Here is a 15,230-nt window from a genome sequence, read left to right as displayed (position 1 = left end):
AAAACAGCTATATTAAGGCAAATTTCCACAATAATACGCACACAAAATACAGCTAAACAGGTCCACTCTAAATTTTTCATTGGTCATACAGTATCTTTCATTGCGAATAAAAGGGGATATTTGCAAAATAATTTAGAGAAAGAAGGCTGGGTCCGGTGCCAATGCTTTAGTTAAGACTACCTGAACATATTTTGTGTACTCTGCTTATCAAATTTAGAGCAACAAATATTAAATTTAGTGTTGCTTTGATTACTAAGAATACTAAAAACTAAACAATTCATAATATTTTCCAGTGAAGATATGCAATCTGTTAAAAAAAAAGAATACCTTTGGTGCTCCAATTGCTTTTGAATGAACTTTATTCAATTGTTCCAACGATTTCAAAAAATCCTCAGCTATAATGGTGATTCCACTGTCGCATAACATTTGCTCCTCTTCTAAACTTGTTCCACAAGGAAAACTGTTCAATGCAAGAAAATAAAGAGGATTAAATACAGTTAGGATTCTGAAACTTGAAAAAAAAGACTTATTTTGGTATTTAATTTTCAAATAATGCGAATGATTTATTGTTTATGGACCTTGTAAAAAATTCTCTTCATGCATTAGTAAAGTGCCAGTGATTTCTTGGAAAGTGTCTGACTTTTCTTACAAACTTGATCTGAAGAATGTACAGTCACTTGAGTTTTCTAAAAACGTGACGTAACATTATTGCTTCCAACACACCAACACTGAAATATTTGAGATCTCATATGTTTTCGTTTCCGAGCATCAACTGGATGATACCATACATACAAGACTGCAAGACAAGCACATTAGTGAGTCTTCATTGTTTTGTTAATTTATTTTTATAGTTGTTTTTTTTTTTTTATTATATTTTTCTCAAAAAAAAAAAAAAAACTTTATTTTCCTCCCAGTATTTTAGCTAGTTCTTTCTAAATTACAGAATCTCACAAAAATGCAACCCACCCTCCCTACCCCCAGCCAACACAGAATGGAATCAAGATGCGGATAAATAATTCAAGAACCTTCTTGCCTTGATAACGGATGTACTCAAAAAGCTTTAAGCTTTTGTTCACTTTTTGACAGATTCCACATAAACCCCATTTAAAAGCACAAGGACCCACATTATATTAATTTGTTCCTGAATTTAGGATTTAAGAATATGATTACAAATTAACATATGAGTGTGAAAAAAATAACATCAACTTGAAAATTATGTAACTTATGCTTGAAGCTAAGCAGAATTTCTACTTATTCCGTTACCTATCTAAACACATTGTTTACTTACCAAGCACTGAATACTCTTTTATAGGCAGTTTTACTTGAATAGGCAAGCAAGGCACAAAGATCCCCCAGGAAAAAACCCTAAAATGGCAAACATTAAACAAAATCAATAAACAAACAAGATGCAATTGTTGCTACTGAAGTGATGTCCACAAATGGTTACATTTCTTTTACACTTCTAAGAGAGAAAGACACCTCTACTAGGGATGCACCGATCCGGTATCGGCCTCGATACCACATTTTCTAAAGTACTCGTAAACGTTAAAAGTCCCCCGATACCGGGGACCGATACCACGGTCTGAGAAATGTCTATGTTTGAGCGGCGTGTAAGGGGTTAATCACAGGCGCCGAGTGCCCGCCCCCAGGCCCCGGCTGCAGCTCAGAGCGGGGAGAAGGCGAGGCGAGACATGTCAGCCGTGTGTAGGGTTGCCACCCGTCCTTTAAAATACGGAATCGTCCCGTTTTGAATCAATACGGGACGGGTTTTGTCCCGTATTTTTTATCATTTTTTTTTAAAGCAGCGTCTCATGCAAATCATCCCACACGTATTTTATGAAGATGCCTCCTTTCCTACTTTTGATTGGGTAATACGGGATGTGGCCCCCGCTGCAGTATGCGTCCCTTATTTTTTTGTATTAAAAGTGGTAACCCTAGCCTTGTGGAACTATTTCAAAGTGAATGAAGACGACAAAACAAAGGCGGACTGCAAATTGTGCTCAGCGAAATTGTCCAGAGGCGGCTCAAAAGGTAGCGCATTTAACACAAGTAATTTAATCAAGCACCTAAAATCCCAACACGACAATGAGTACAAAGAGTTTACCCACGCTTCTAAACCAACACAACCCACGCTGCAGCAAACTCTTGCAAGACGAGAGAAAATGTCCAGAGACAATCCACATGCTGTGAAAATAACACAGGCAATTATCGAGTACATTGCATTGAGTGACCAGCCACTCTCGGAGGTAGAAAATGTGGGATTCCTGCGTCTCCTCCATGTTCTGGAGCCCAGATATGATGTCCCAAGCCGCCGCTACATGACTGACACGGAGCTGCCTAAACTACACGACTCCGTGAAAAAACATATCCACAGCCTACTGCAAGCCTCCTCTGCGTTTAGTTTCACCACGGATATTTGAACAAGCAGTGTTAGCCCCGTGTCGCTAATTAGCCTAACCTCCCAGTGGATAGACAAGAGTTTCACGCCGCAACGAGCCATATTACATGCGAAACAATTCCGCAGCTCGCACACCAGCTAGGCTATAGCGCATGTGTTTGAGGAAATGCTCCAGACATGGGGTATGCCTAATCATGTTTTTATTAAGTACTCGGTATCGGCGAGTACTGAAATGCAAGTACTCGTACTCGTACTCGTACTCGTTTTCCAAAAAAGTGGTATCGGTGCATCCCTAACCTCTACATATGCAAGTAAGTTCTACCCTGACAGCACTGGGTCTGGGTGGGAAACAAATATGAAGAAAATGCCAGTCCAGTGCAGGATGTGCACACACACTTACTCAAAAATGGACTTAGTTAAATATACCAATTAACAGAAGCTGCATGTCTTTGATGATAAGGAAGAAAGACTAAAGTACCAGTAAAAAAAGACCACCTAGTTATGGGCACAATCTAGAAACTCCAGACAGACAATGAGCAGGTACGGGATTCAAAACCAGGACTCTGAATCCATGAAGCAGCAGTGCTAACCACTATACCACATGCTGCCCACCAACCAGCAATATTCCATAAGAATATAAAAAATTAGAGCACTATTAAACTCGCATACTCAAATTTCAACTAACTCTTAAGATACCCACTGCTGTCTGCTTAGCAATCTTGCAGAGGCTGACATCTTTTCCAAGGGGCATGCCTGCAGTAAGACTCATCAACGTTGCTTTTCTTTGCTCTTCACTTGGGCTCTCTATTGCCACGTCATGGACAAATGACATAATTACATCAGGGAAGAGCTCTTCAGGCTTTGAAACGGTGCCAACTACCACAACAGGGAAGCTATTAAAAACAAACACAAAAATATTAGTAGACCGCTTGCAAACTACTGCATTTTTCTTAGCACAGTATAATATAGTATTTAAAATATTAAAACAAAATTTTCCAGTTCTGTTATATTTAATATTTTTCACTATGAATATTATTAGATGTTTAAGCAAAACCCAATACTGTATTAGATAAGGAATTGTTAGTTACTCCAAAATTGTTATTATTCATTTACCTAAGAAAGTTATAGTATTCCCAATTCCTTCTGGAAAATAAAAACAGAAATAAATTGCTGCAATTGCAATAACCACAAATTTCCACTACAAGTCTTTAAGGTGTAAAATTAGTCAAATACAGTATTGCCCCCAGAATCCGAACATCCCAGAACTCGAACAACTTGGAATCCAAATGAAAAATTCAACCAAATTTTGCCCCAAAATTCGAACACCCAGCACGTTGATCATATGTGTTTGTGTGTACGTTTCCCCAGCGCTAGGGCCACCCATACGCTTTGTCGTTCAATTCGTTGTCAGAAGCTGTAGTGAAAGCATCTCATGTGATTTTTGCTGCTATTTTTGCTGCTAATTTTACGCTTTTGTGCCTGTTTTGTGTTATTTTTTTGTATAATAACAACTTAGTGTATTCACCATGGGTCCTAAATAGTGTAGTGAGGAAAATAAAGAGTAAGAGGAAAGTTGTTAGAGCTACAATTTTTAATTTTATGAATTTACATTTTTATTCAAATATTATTATTATTATTTGTTAATATTTTACCTTAAAATCCAGTGTATTTACTGTTAAAATCATTTTGAAAATTCAAGTTTCCAGGAACAGATTAATCTAGTTTCTATTATTTTAAAGGGAAAAAATTGTCTTGGAACTTGAACGATATGGAACTCGAACGGGGTTCTGGAACGGATTAAGTTCGGATTCTAAGATATCACTATAATAAGGCCCGAATACTCAAATTAAAATAAGTAACTATTCAAATATATTGAGACTTACATTAACGATTTTGGATTTATAATTTTTTTAAACAGTATTATCATCATGGTAATGGTTGCAGTGGTGGTTATTGAAAGAAAAACTCCCAGCGTTACTCGGCCAACTCTCTCCGTCTTGATACTGTGATGATCCTGTTTTTCCGGCTGAGTCCACAGGTGCTGACTGGCTTTTCATTCTGAATGCTGGGATATAAATGGTACCCTGCTGCTGCCCACTGGACATCTTCAAAATAATAAAACAAGCCTGCCTTTGACCTACCTGCCTCTTGCATGCTGTTTTACTTTGCTATTCTCATCCTGTTACTGTTAACTAACCCATATTCCTCTTCATCTCATAAACTGCTCTGTGTCTGTTTGACAACAAGAAACATCCCAATTTCTTTGCATCACAGAACTCCAGCCAAGTGCTGTAAGTGGGACACATGCAACAGTGTCATAAGTGCTTCATGATTTGCAGACACGCAGGTAAAAAAAAATTAAATTAGTAATATTTATGTCGTGAAGTGTGGTGCCAGCGTGGGTGGCTTGTTAGGATTTCAGCTGATTTTGTGTGGATGATTTATGGCTCGCTGTAACGAGGTGGACTTGTTCACCCATCCGTCAGTACTTGACTAAAAGAGAAGAGCCACACAATCTGTCAACTTTTTTTCTCCTATAGGGTTGCAACAATATTTAATTAACAGTGGCTGTACATTTTTAATTAAACCCTAATTGTTTTAGGAATTATTTGTCAAGTCAGACAGAGACTATTTGAAGGGATACTGTGCATTTGCTGGGAAGGCTCTTTAAAATTGGTGTTTTAAAGCATTGTAATTAAAGGAAAATTAGAATTATGTCTGTCATTTTTCATTTGCTTTAATGGGGAGGTCTTAGCATTAAACAACAGTCAGGGATCTCAGATTTAAGAGTCAATGAGACAGAATTAGATGGCAAAACAATACGCCTAGGGCACAGGAGAAGAGTTTTGAAAAACTGCTCTGAGCACACATGTAAATCAAAGTGCAGAGTAATGGGATTAAAAAAGAAATACTATGTTGTGAAGGCTCCTGGCTTTTACTGATGTATATAACATAGCTAACCATTAAAAATTACTAAAAGGCTGATTAACAGATCAGTATAAAACAGCAGCTCTGCATAGCGCGTCTGGAGTAACACAATGCCAAAATTATCACAGGTTAAACAAACAACCATTCTTTGACAGAACATGTCAGCTTTGCCTTTGAAGAAGTCCTTTTTTATAAATACATTTGAATTATATTTGAATAGTGACGTTCATTCTGACAGGCATAGAAGTCCTTCGCAGTGCAGTGTGGTATTTTGGTGTATTCTCTACTACTCTTTACTGAACTTCTTAAGCTGAGGAACATTTGTGATATTTTAAGCAGGTCCTGCTATAATATTTCAGCAGGTTTAGGTCTGGAATTTGACTAAACCACTCAAGAACTGTAACATTGTTATTCTTCAGCCATAAGCCTTGCTTGTGCTTTTCAGGTGATAGTCTTGATGCATGACCCAGCTACATTTTCGACACTTACTGATAAATGGCTGGACATTCTCCACAAGTATTGCCTCATGAACGCAAAACGTTTGAATAATGACCACTGTCAGAAAAATTTTTTACTTTCCCAAACTTTCTCCATCTGGACAACACGGTACTGACTTTATGCTCCAGGGAATTACAACTGTTAGGAAAAATATTCAAAATGTAAAATCTAGTTATTCTATTGACTGTGTTGAACACAAAATGGTGGCAATAGCTTTCTCAGCACGGAGGACTTTAGCTGTGCTTAAATTGCCCTCCAAATAAATGCCAAGATAAGCGTTTTTGCTCTCTCAGATACCCATTTGTGTATTACTGGGCAAACATACAGACAGAGGGATTGATAAAAGGTGCAGATAGATAGATAGATAGATAGATAGATAGATAGATAGATAGATAGATAGATAGATAGATAGATAGATAGATAGATAGATAGATAGATAGATAGATAGATAGATAGATAGATAGATAGATAGATAGATAGATAGATAGATAGATAGATAGATAGATAGATAGATAGATAGATAGATAGATAGATGAATATATAAACATACAGACACTTTGGTCTGAACACACACACTTGAATGATTATAAAGCAAGAAAATTCAAAAGAAAGAAAAGTTCTGACTTGGCTGTCACAGTCACAATGAGGCACTATGTATAAGTTTTGCTGTTGGTATAAAGGAGTCCCAGTAGCAGTGGCAAGCTGGTGAAAAAAAAACATTTGGGTGGGAGCACAGTTTTTGGTTTGGACAAACTGAAGCAGCACTTCATAGCTCAGGAGAAAAGAGAAGAGAAAACACATACACAAACTGTAATTTTGCCTACACACAGAGAGCTTTAAGTAGTGGGAAAAGCGGTATATGAATGTGAAGAATTATTATTATTATTAGTAATAGTAGTAGTAGCATTGCCAGAAATTTGTTGGTGGATGGGCATATATGAAACTAGGCAGGCGAATAAAATTTTACCCAGATAATATGGTTTATAGAACTTGACAATCAGCAGCCAAACGAGTGGAATCCTGTAATAAAACCCTGCTCAGTAACGCACACTATGTTGGAAGATACACGTACAAATTCAAAGACCCAGCCATTAATAAAAAAAATCTATCCTCCTTGACTATTATAAGAAGAAAACTAAAAGTATAGCCTTACGATGATTCAAAAAACAAGACAGAACAAATAAACAAGCAAAAAAAACATTTAACTGGCATGATAGCACCAAAACTATAAGCACCAATAATAGCCTACAGTGAACAACACTTTCAAGTGAATGTTTTTCTCTCTCAAGCTCTCCCTCAAACTCTCACTCAGTTCAACCTTCTTAATCTGCATGACCTCAACAAACAGTAGAACTATTACTAAAACACACAATGTATGCAGGATGGTGTTTAGTACTACAGTACACTATGAATTGTGTAAACATGTACAGTTACTTCATCACTAGATCAGCTATACAGTAAATATAATAATGTCTGTTGTCACACACGTGTGCATGGGAGGCAGCTAAAGGGCTTGAGTGACGGCAGTTCTAAGGCATGCCGGGAGCTGGCAGAGTGCACTGACTCTTTTTCTCTCTTTCCTGTAGACCATTCCCGGGAGATTCCATCTGGCTCTCTTGACGTCACTTCTGGGACTGAGCCAATGGAAGGAGACCTTACCGGCTCCGGCCTCTGTGATGTCACGTCCGGGCTCGAACCAATGGCTAAAGAACATTGGCCTGATTCTTATGACCTCACTTCCGGTCTTCCCCTTTAAAAGCCTGCCCCTTTTCCCTATTTCTTCAGTCTTGTTTTGGACTTAGTTGTATGCACATCAGTGCTGTTTATATGATAAGAAAACGACTTTACAGCCAGGATATCATATTATACGGGTGGCTGCCCCAAACCTTTATCTGAGTATGTCTCGTTATTGTGACACTGTATCATGTTAAACTGGAAATAAATCTCAGAGGATTTCAGAAATTCAATTTACTGTCACAGTTATGACAAAAAAAAAACACAATATTTTGTGTTATCATTATTGTTCTTTCTTAGCATTCAACCAGTTGCTAAGACACACAAGTTTGTTCACATTTTCAGATGCCAGAGTAGATCTCATTTTGTGCACAAAATGAAAGAAAGAAAAAACAGCTGCGCAATGTAGCATGTATTTTGACTGATTTTGAAATGCTTGCAAGAATAACAAACACCTGAATCACAACATCCCAAGATTATTGTAAGGCTGCATGCAAATAATTTTGATTGTTTGAATTTATTAATATTTAGTTTATATTTTATGAAATAAATAACATTACATAGAACAGCATTGAATTGCTTCTGTGATTACTCATCATGGGTATTTTGAATGCTTATAGTTGCAGGAGCTGTAGAATGTCTAGTAAAAGAAGGCCCTTTGTTATCGAGGAAACTGTTATTACATTACAGGTTTAGGCACCACAGTGTTCTCAAACTTTTTAATGCATGGTTTGGAGAAGTGATCACTTACATAAAATAACCCTAAAGGCAGCATTGAAAACTCAGGAATTTAAAAATCTCAGGAACTGATTTCCCTGCAAATAATACACACACAAAGACCTGCCCTTTCTGTATTCATAGTTTGCTTAATAATGTGACATTTTATCATCACTTCAATAATTATAAAAACAACAACCCTATAATCCATAACCAGATGTTTGGAAGCTCATAACTCACCTGCACGGTTCCAGTAGTTTGTCCAGCTAGGTTAGTTTACCGAACTCTGCATATGTTAGCATGGCCAGCTATTAACTGCAGTGTGTGCATGCTCCTTTATTTTTACATAGAGGGACATCTGAAACATATTTTTTAAAACAATAGTTTCCACCAAGAAGCGGCACAGGTGTCTCCGCACAAATTGACACTACACTAAGTCAGCCAATTCCGTTTGTCATAACAAGAGCTGGAAAAAGTCAGTGTGTAAACTTGTCCTCAATCACTTGCCTACTACTGAATTTTTAAGTCAGATTGGTCTTGTTCAAGCTCTTTTATCTTCTTTTTTTCTTCAAATGAATGATTTAAGAAGGGGTGTTTCATTAAAGAAATAGCCAAATATTCTTTGATTTCTGAAGTTCTGCTTGAATTGTCCATCTTCTTAAAGTCACGCTCACTCATTGGTAGTTACATAACATTAAAGGAGGGTGTGAACTGTGAACCACTGACATCAACATCACATAGTGCATCAACGATTGTCCAATCACATTAGATAAAAAAAAAAAAAACTTAAAATAATACTAATTTGCTGCTAATTAATGTGGGAGAGTCTGGGGCGCAGAGAGCTGCATCCCCAGGAAAATCATGAAAGCAACCAATTAAAGGGCACCTCAGGTCACCTGCTTGCCAAAAGATCAAGGACTTGCATACACTCTTTTCTGACCGGCATCCTTCACTCTGGAATTAAAGGTATTCACACAGAAATTGTTTTTTATTTTTTTAATTTAACCATTTTGTTTAACCATACTGTATTAACACTCATTAAGAATTACTTTTACAGGTGTATAAGCATTATGTATACAGTGTACACAGTACATACAGTTTTAATTTGATTATTCACTCGCTTAATTCAATACTGTAATGCATTAAGGCCTGTAGAAATAAAATTCCACTTTATAAATTTATCAGAATGATTTAGTACAAGTCAAGTTGGGGAGCATGCGCTGGCACAGTGCCTTGCTGTACCCACTACACAAGAAAACAACTTGGGATCCTGGTTGGCAACCCCCCAGGCAGACACGCAGTCCAGTCCCACCCTCTGGAAATGACCCTCTATCTGCCGCAGCCAGGTGTTACGTGGGCGACCCCTTGGTCTGGTCCAGCCACTCGGGTCCCCAACAATGAGGATCCTACGAGCTGGATTACCCTAGGGGAAACGTACCACATGGCCGTAGTGACGTAACTGACGCTCCATCACAATGCAGGTAATGTGCCTCATTCAGGACTCTACTGTATGAGCAACCGCTCATTCGACACAAAGTCAAACCAATAGTACCCAAGGATTTTCCGGAGAGACACAGTACCAAAGGAGTCCAGTCTTCGTCTCAGGTCACTGGATAGCATCCATGTCTCGCAGCCATATAGCAAGACGGGAAGCACCAGGACTCTAAAGACTTGGACCTTCGTTCTTTTGCATAGATATCAGGAGCCCCACACACCCCTTTCCAGCGACCTCATGACCCCCCATACTCTCCCAATCCGTCTACTGACTTCACAGGAAGAGTCACCAGAGACATGAATGTCACTGCCAAGGTAGGTAAACCTCTCAACGAGATCGACACATCTCTCCGCAAACAGACACACTGCTAATGGCTGTGCCCTAGAGGTCATTAACGGCCTGGATCTTGGTTTTTATCCAGGACACTCGCAAGCCCAGACACTCAGACTCCTCATTCAGTCTCTTGAGCGCCCCAATCAGTGCATCCATTGACTCCTCGAAGATCACAGCATCGTCAGCAAAGTCAAGTTCCGTGAATCTTTCTTTACTAACAGATGCCCCACAGCAGCTGGACCACACGACCTTACCCAACACCCAGCCCATACAAGCATTGAACAGAGTAGGAGCAAAAACATACCCCTGACGAACCCCAGAATCAACTGGAAAAAAAAAAAAAACAGGTTCTGTCTCCACTCTGCACAGCACTCACAGTACCAGTATACAGGCCGGCCATGATATCCAGCAACCTCGAGGGGATCCCGCAAACCCTCAGGATGTCCCACAGTACAGATCGTGATGTTTTAAATTCAAACAAGATTCAACAAGAACATCTCGCCTGAAGAAGGGGCCTGAGTTGCCTTGAAAGCTTGGATATTGTAATCTTTTTAGTTAGCTAATGAAAGGTGTCATTTTGCTTGACTTCTCACTACATTGATAATGGCTAACACGGTACAACACCCTAGTACTATAAACAAGATTCATTTAAAAGAGAAAAATAAACTGACGAGTACCTGTTTTGCTTGGGTGAATCTGTAAGCAGTTGCTTTAGAACTGAGGTGACCCTAGAGTCCTCACTGCGTCCATCACGGTGTCTTCCCAATAGCTGTAAATTTCTAAGAAGGATGACACAGGGCTTGTGAAGATCTGCCTGGTTAAAGGCAGACTGTAACTTCACAACTGAAGCTGCTGTTGTTTCAGCACTAAGGGTGACACAATCAATCTGAAAAGAAACAAGAGACCTTAAATGAATGCATTATTTGCTAAGGTAAGTAGGAGCTCAAATAATTATACAGCTGTATTGAAAAAAATATTTGTTATGGAAAAAAGGAGCCTGATGTATTTCAGGAGGACTGTGTTGGGTTATTTCAGCACTTACTTTTACAGTGTAATAGTCTGGCACACATTTAACGTATGTTTCAAGCATGATGCCCAATACACAGGCTCTGATCCCCATGGCTCTGTACTTGATAAGTGGGTAGGTACAGAGAATGAAGGGATGAATGGGCGAAAGAGCATGCTATTACAATTTGTCCTATCAACAAACATACAGTGTAAAGTAAAACAACAGGAACCAGTCTTTATCGTTATCCAAGCATTCATGTTAACAAGTGTTGAAGAGACAGTCCTAGGTAACAGTGTATTGGTGTACCTGATTTTAGTAACAATACCAGCAAACTGCATCTTTTATAGCAAGCTCCTTCTATGCTCTGACACTGTGAAATCCAAAATGATTTCAAACACTTCATTTAAACTCTGACAGTGCATTTGGTGTTGGAATTTCTACAGCTGTGGTAACATTTGCAATGCATCATTCGTTGGAATACATCTTGTTATGCGCATACCTATCAAACGCATTGCTTTCAACTTTGGCAGATAATATACAGTGGTGCAGTGACCTGTGGTGCTGCCTCACAGCTCCAGGGTTCTTGATTTAAATCCTGAATCTAGCCACTCTCTGTTATGTTCTCCTTTGGTCGGTATGGATTTTCCTCTTACATCCTAAAGAGATGCATGTTAGGTTAACTGAAACAACAACCTGGCCCAATTTGAGTAAGTATATCCTTCAATGAACCTGTGCTCCATCAAGGATTGGTTCCAGCCAGATACACAAAGTTACTGGGATAAGCACTAATTTTCTGCAAGTTCCTTCTGTGTGGAAATCTTATATTTTAATTACAATGAAAATCTTTTCAGGAGTTATTCCTACTGGTGCAAAAGTTCAATTCTACTGATAAATACTTTACCACTTTCATTTCTATTAGGCTTGCAGCCAAACCCATCCTTCCCCACCCAGTATCAACATTTTCAAACCACTTCATAGAGATGTTTCATTGAGGGCTTTGGTCTAAGGAAATGTCATTTTGTTAATATCTGCATTGAAGTATGGTAACTGCGGGAAAAGGCACTGTTTAAAACTGCATTATAAAACAATATACAATCATATGAAAAAGTTTGGGAACCCCTCTCAGCCTGCATAATAATTGACTCTACTTTCAACAAAAAAGATAACAGTGGTATGTCTTTCATTTCCTAGGAACATCTGAGTACTGGGGTGTTTTCCGAACAAAGATTTTTAGTGAAGCAGTATTTAGTTATAAGAAATTAAACAAAATGTGAAAAACTGGCTGTGCAAAAATGTGGGTCCCCTTGTAATTTTGCTGATTTGAATGCCTGTCACTGCTCAATGCTGATTACTTACAACACCAAATTGGTTGGATGAGCTCATGAAGCCTTGAACTTCATAGACAGGTGTGTCCAATCATGAGATATAAAGGTATTTAAGGTGGTCAATTGCATGTTGTGCTTCCCTTTGACTCTCCTCTGAAGAGTGACAGCATGGGATCCTCAAAGCAACTCTCCAAAGATCTGAAAACAAAGATTGTTGAGTCTCATGGTTTAGGGGAAGGCTACAAAAAGCCATCTCAGAGGTTTAAACTGTCAGTTTCAACTGTAAGGAATGGAATCAGGAAATGGAAGGCCACAGGCACAGTTGCTGTTAAACCCAGCAGGTCTGGCAGGCCAAGAAAAATACAGGATTGTGTGCAGGATTGTGAGAATGGTTACAGACAACCCACAAATCATCCCCAAAGACCTGCAAGAATATCTTGCTGTAGATGGTGTATCTGTACATAGTTCTACAATTCAGTGAAATTTGCACAAAGAATATCTGTATGGCAGGGTGATGAGAAAGAAGCCCTTTCTGCACTCACGCCACAAACAGTCGCATGTTGTATGCCAATGCTCATTAAGACAAGCCAGATTCCTTTTGGAACAAAGTACTTTGGACTGATGAGACAAAAATGTAGTTATTTGGTCAGAACAAAAAGTGCTTTGCATGGCGGAAGAAGAACACCGCATTCCAAGAAAAACACCTGCTACCTACTGTCAAATTTGGTGGAGGTTCCATCATGCTGTGGGGCTGTGTGGATAGTTCAGGGACTGGGGCCCTTGATAAAGTCGAGGGTCGGATGAATTCAACCCAATATCAACAAATTCTTCAGGACCAGCAAACCCACAATTCTCGAAAGAATCGCAAATCCAAGAATGGAAATCACTTTCTGTTCCCTCCGATATTTGGAAGGAAGAAAAATCATGGAGGGTGGGTGCGTCCTGGGAAAGTTTTCATTTAATTAAATAAACATATTTGTACTAAAGTGGTTTCTTTTTGGAGCCGTGACTCATCTGATTCTGGTGTTTCAGAAGCACGTTGTAGGCGCCTTCGTTCATTGTTTTTATCCATGCAGTCTCGTTTTTGTTTTTCTATGGCTGTGTCGTTAGCTAGAAGTCGTTTGCTGACGGCTGCGGATTCGCGTGCTGAAATGATGATGGCGGCGGATCCGGGCTTGGAGGGGTACATTACTAAACGAAGGTGGTATATGCGGTGGTGTGGGTGGTCGCGTTCAGGTGGCGGTTGTACTGTGTATGGCTTGCTTGTGGCCTCTGGCATCTGTGCATATATACAACCTGGCATGCACGCTTTACCTCAAGTTTAGTTTACAGGTCATGTTGTGTTGTTTGGGCGCCACCTACTGACTCTGGGAAGCTGCTGGGTTTGACTCTGGGGTGCTGAGGTGCAGTGCGCGTGCGGTGAATCTGGCATCTGTGCATACATACAACCTTCGTTTAGTAATATAGATAATATTCAAGCATCAGTCACAAAGTTGAAGTTACGCAGGGGTTGGATATTCCAACAAGACAATGACCCAAAACACAGTTTGAAATCTACAAAGGCATTCATGCAGAGGGAGAAGTACAATGTTCTGGAATGGCCATCACAATCCCCTGACTTGAATATCATCGTAAATCTATGGGATGATTTGAAGCAGGCTGTCCATGCTTGGCAGCCATCAAATTTAACTGAACTGGAGAGATTTTGTATGAAGAATGGTCAACAATACCTCCATCCAGAATCCAGACACTCATCAAAGGCTATAGGAGGACAGCGTCTAGAGGCTGTTAGATTTGCAAAAGGAGGCTCAACTAAGTACTGATGTAATATCTCTGTTGGGGTGCCCAAGTTTATGCACCTGTCTAATTTTGTTATGATGCATATTGCATATTTTCTGTTAATCCCATAAACTTAATGTCACTGCTGAAATACTACTGTTTCCATAAGGCATGTCATATATTAAAAGGAAGTTGCTACTTTGAAAGCTCAGCCAATGACAAACAAAGATCCAAAGAATTAAGAGGGGTTCCCAAACTTTTTCATATGACTATAAACATTACAAAAATAAAAAAAGATAATAAAGTGCTAACAATCCCTGCACTGTAGAAAAGACTGCCATTACCCATTTTGGTCAAGCTGAAACACAAGGCCAGGATTAGCAAGGCACTGCCAGAATACTCTTAATATTAGTTTCTTTTTGACTAGGCCTCTCTTTGGAATGCAAACTCTGCACCTTATCTCATAAAATGATCAATCACCAAGTGACATCTCAGAGCCATCTTCTCTTGGTACCAGTTAAATAAAAGCTTAAATAAAGAACTACAACTCAAAGATTGACAACTCTGACAGACAGAACTTTGCACCAATAAGCTACTATAAAGAATGGTCTTATGTGCAACAAGAAACCAATGGCAAGACGTCAAATCTTGCTTTTAAAAAAACCCTTACAAACCACAACTCTTTGCTTACTCCATCAAGTTCACTGCTTGACCTTGCTGTGACTTCTGAGATCCAGTGCTTATGGGGTGTGGCTATAACAAGGACTGGAGCAATTCCTTCTCCTCCAAAAGGAAACCAGGGCTGGACTGGAAAAATGGAAGACCCTTCTTAAAAGGGGTAGGACCAGGGGTGTCAATAGTCCAAACCTTGCTAAGATAAGATAGTGCCCAATCAGAGGAAGACTATATATGTAAAAGCAATGTGTTTGTCTTTCTAAAAATGGGAACTGGTTGATCACTAGTTGCCAAGAAGATGCAATTTTGTTAGCAACAAGAGGACCAAAATGGTATGTT

General features: G+C 39.1%; 1 protein-coding gene across 3 annotated transcripts in view; it reads right to left on the bottom strand.

Moving 5' to 3' along the window:
• Window positions 1-15,230, bottom strand: part of pex6 (peroxisomal biogenesis factor 6) — a 103,750-nt gene that overhangs the window by 50,697 nt on the left and 37,823 nt on the right. For all 3 annotated transcript variants that reach the window (XM_051919627.1, XM_028820302.2, XM_028820301.2), the window contains exons 7-10: window positions 10,781-10,989; window positions 3,099-3,291; window positions 1,289-1,365; window positions 328-460 (exon numbers count right to left, since the gene is read on the bottom strand). In XM_051919627.1, coding sequence (XP_051775587.1) covers window positions 328-460; window positions 1,289-1,365; window positions 3,099-3,291; window positions 10,781-10,989 — 612 coding nt within the window. The remainder of the gene's footprint in view (window positions 1-327; window positions 461-1,288; window positions 1,366-3,098; window positions 3,292-10,780; window positions 10,990-15,230) is intronic.

Source organism: Erpetoichthys calabaricus, chromosome 15, assembly GCF_900747795.2.
Source record: "Erpetoichthys calabaricus chromosome 15, fErpCal1.3, whole genome shotgun sequence".
NCBI classification, from domain to species: Eukaryota; Metazoa; Chordata; class Cladistia; order Polypteriformes; family Polypteridae; genus Erpetoichthys; species Erpetoichthys calabaricus.
The sequence above is the reverse complement of the archived record's forward strand: the minus strand, read 5'-3'. Positions and strand labels throughout refer to the sequence as shown.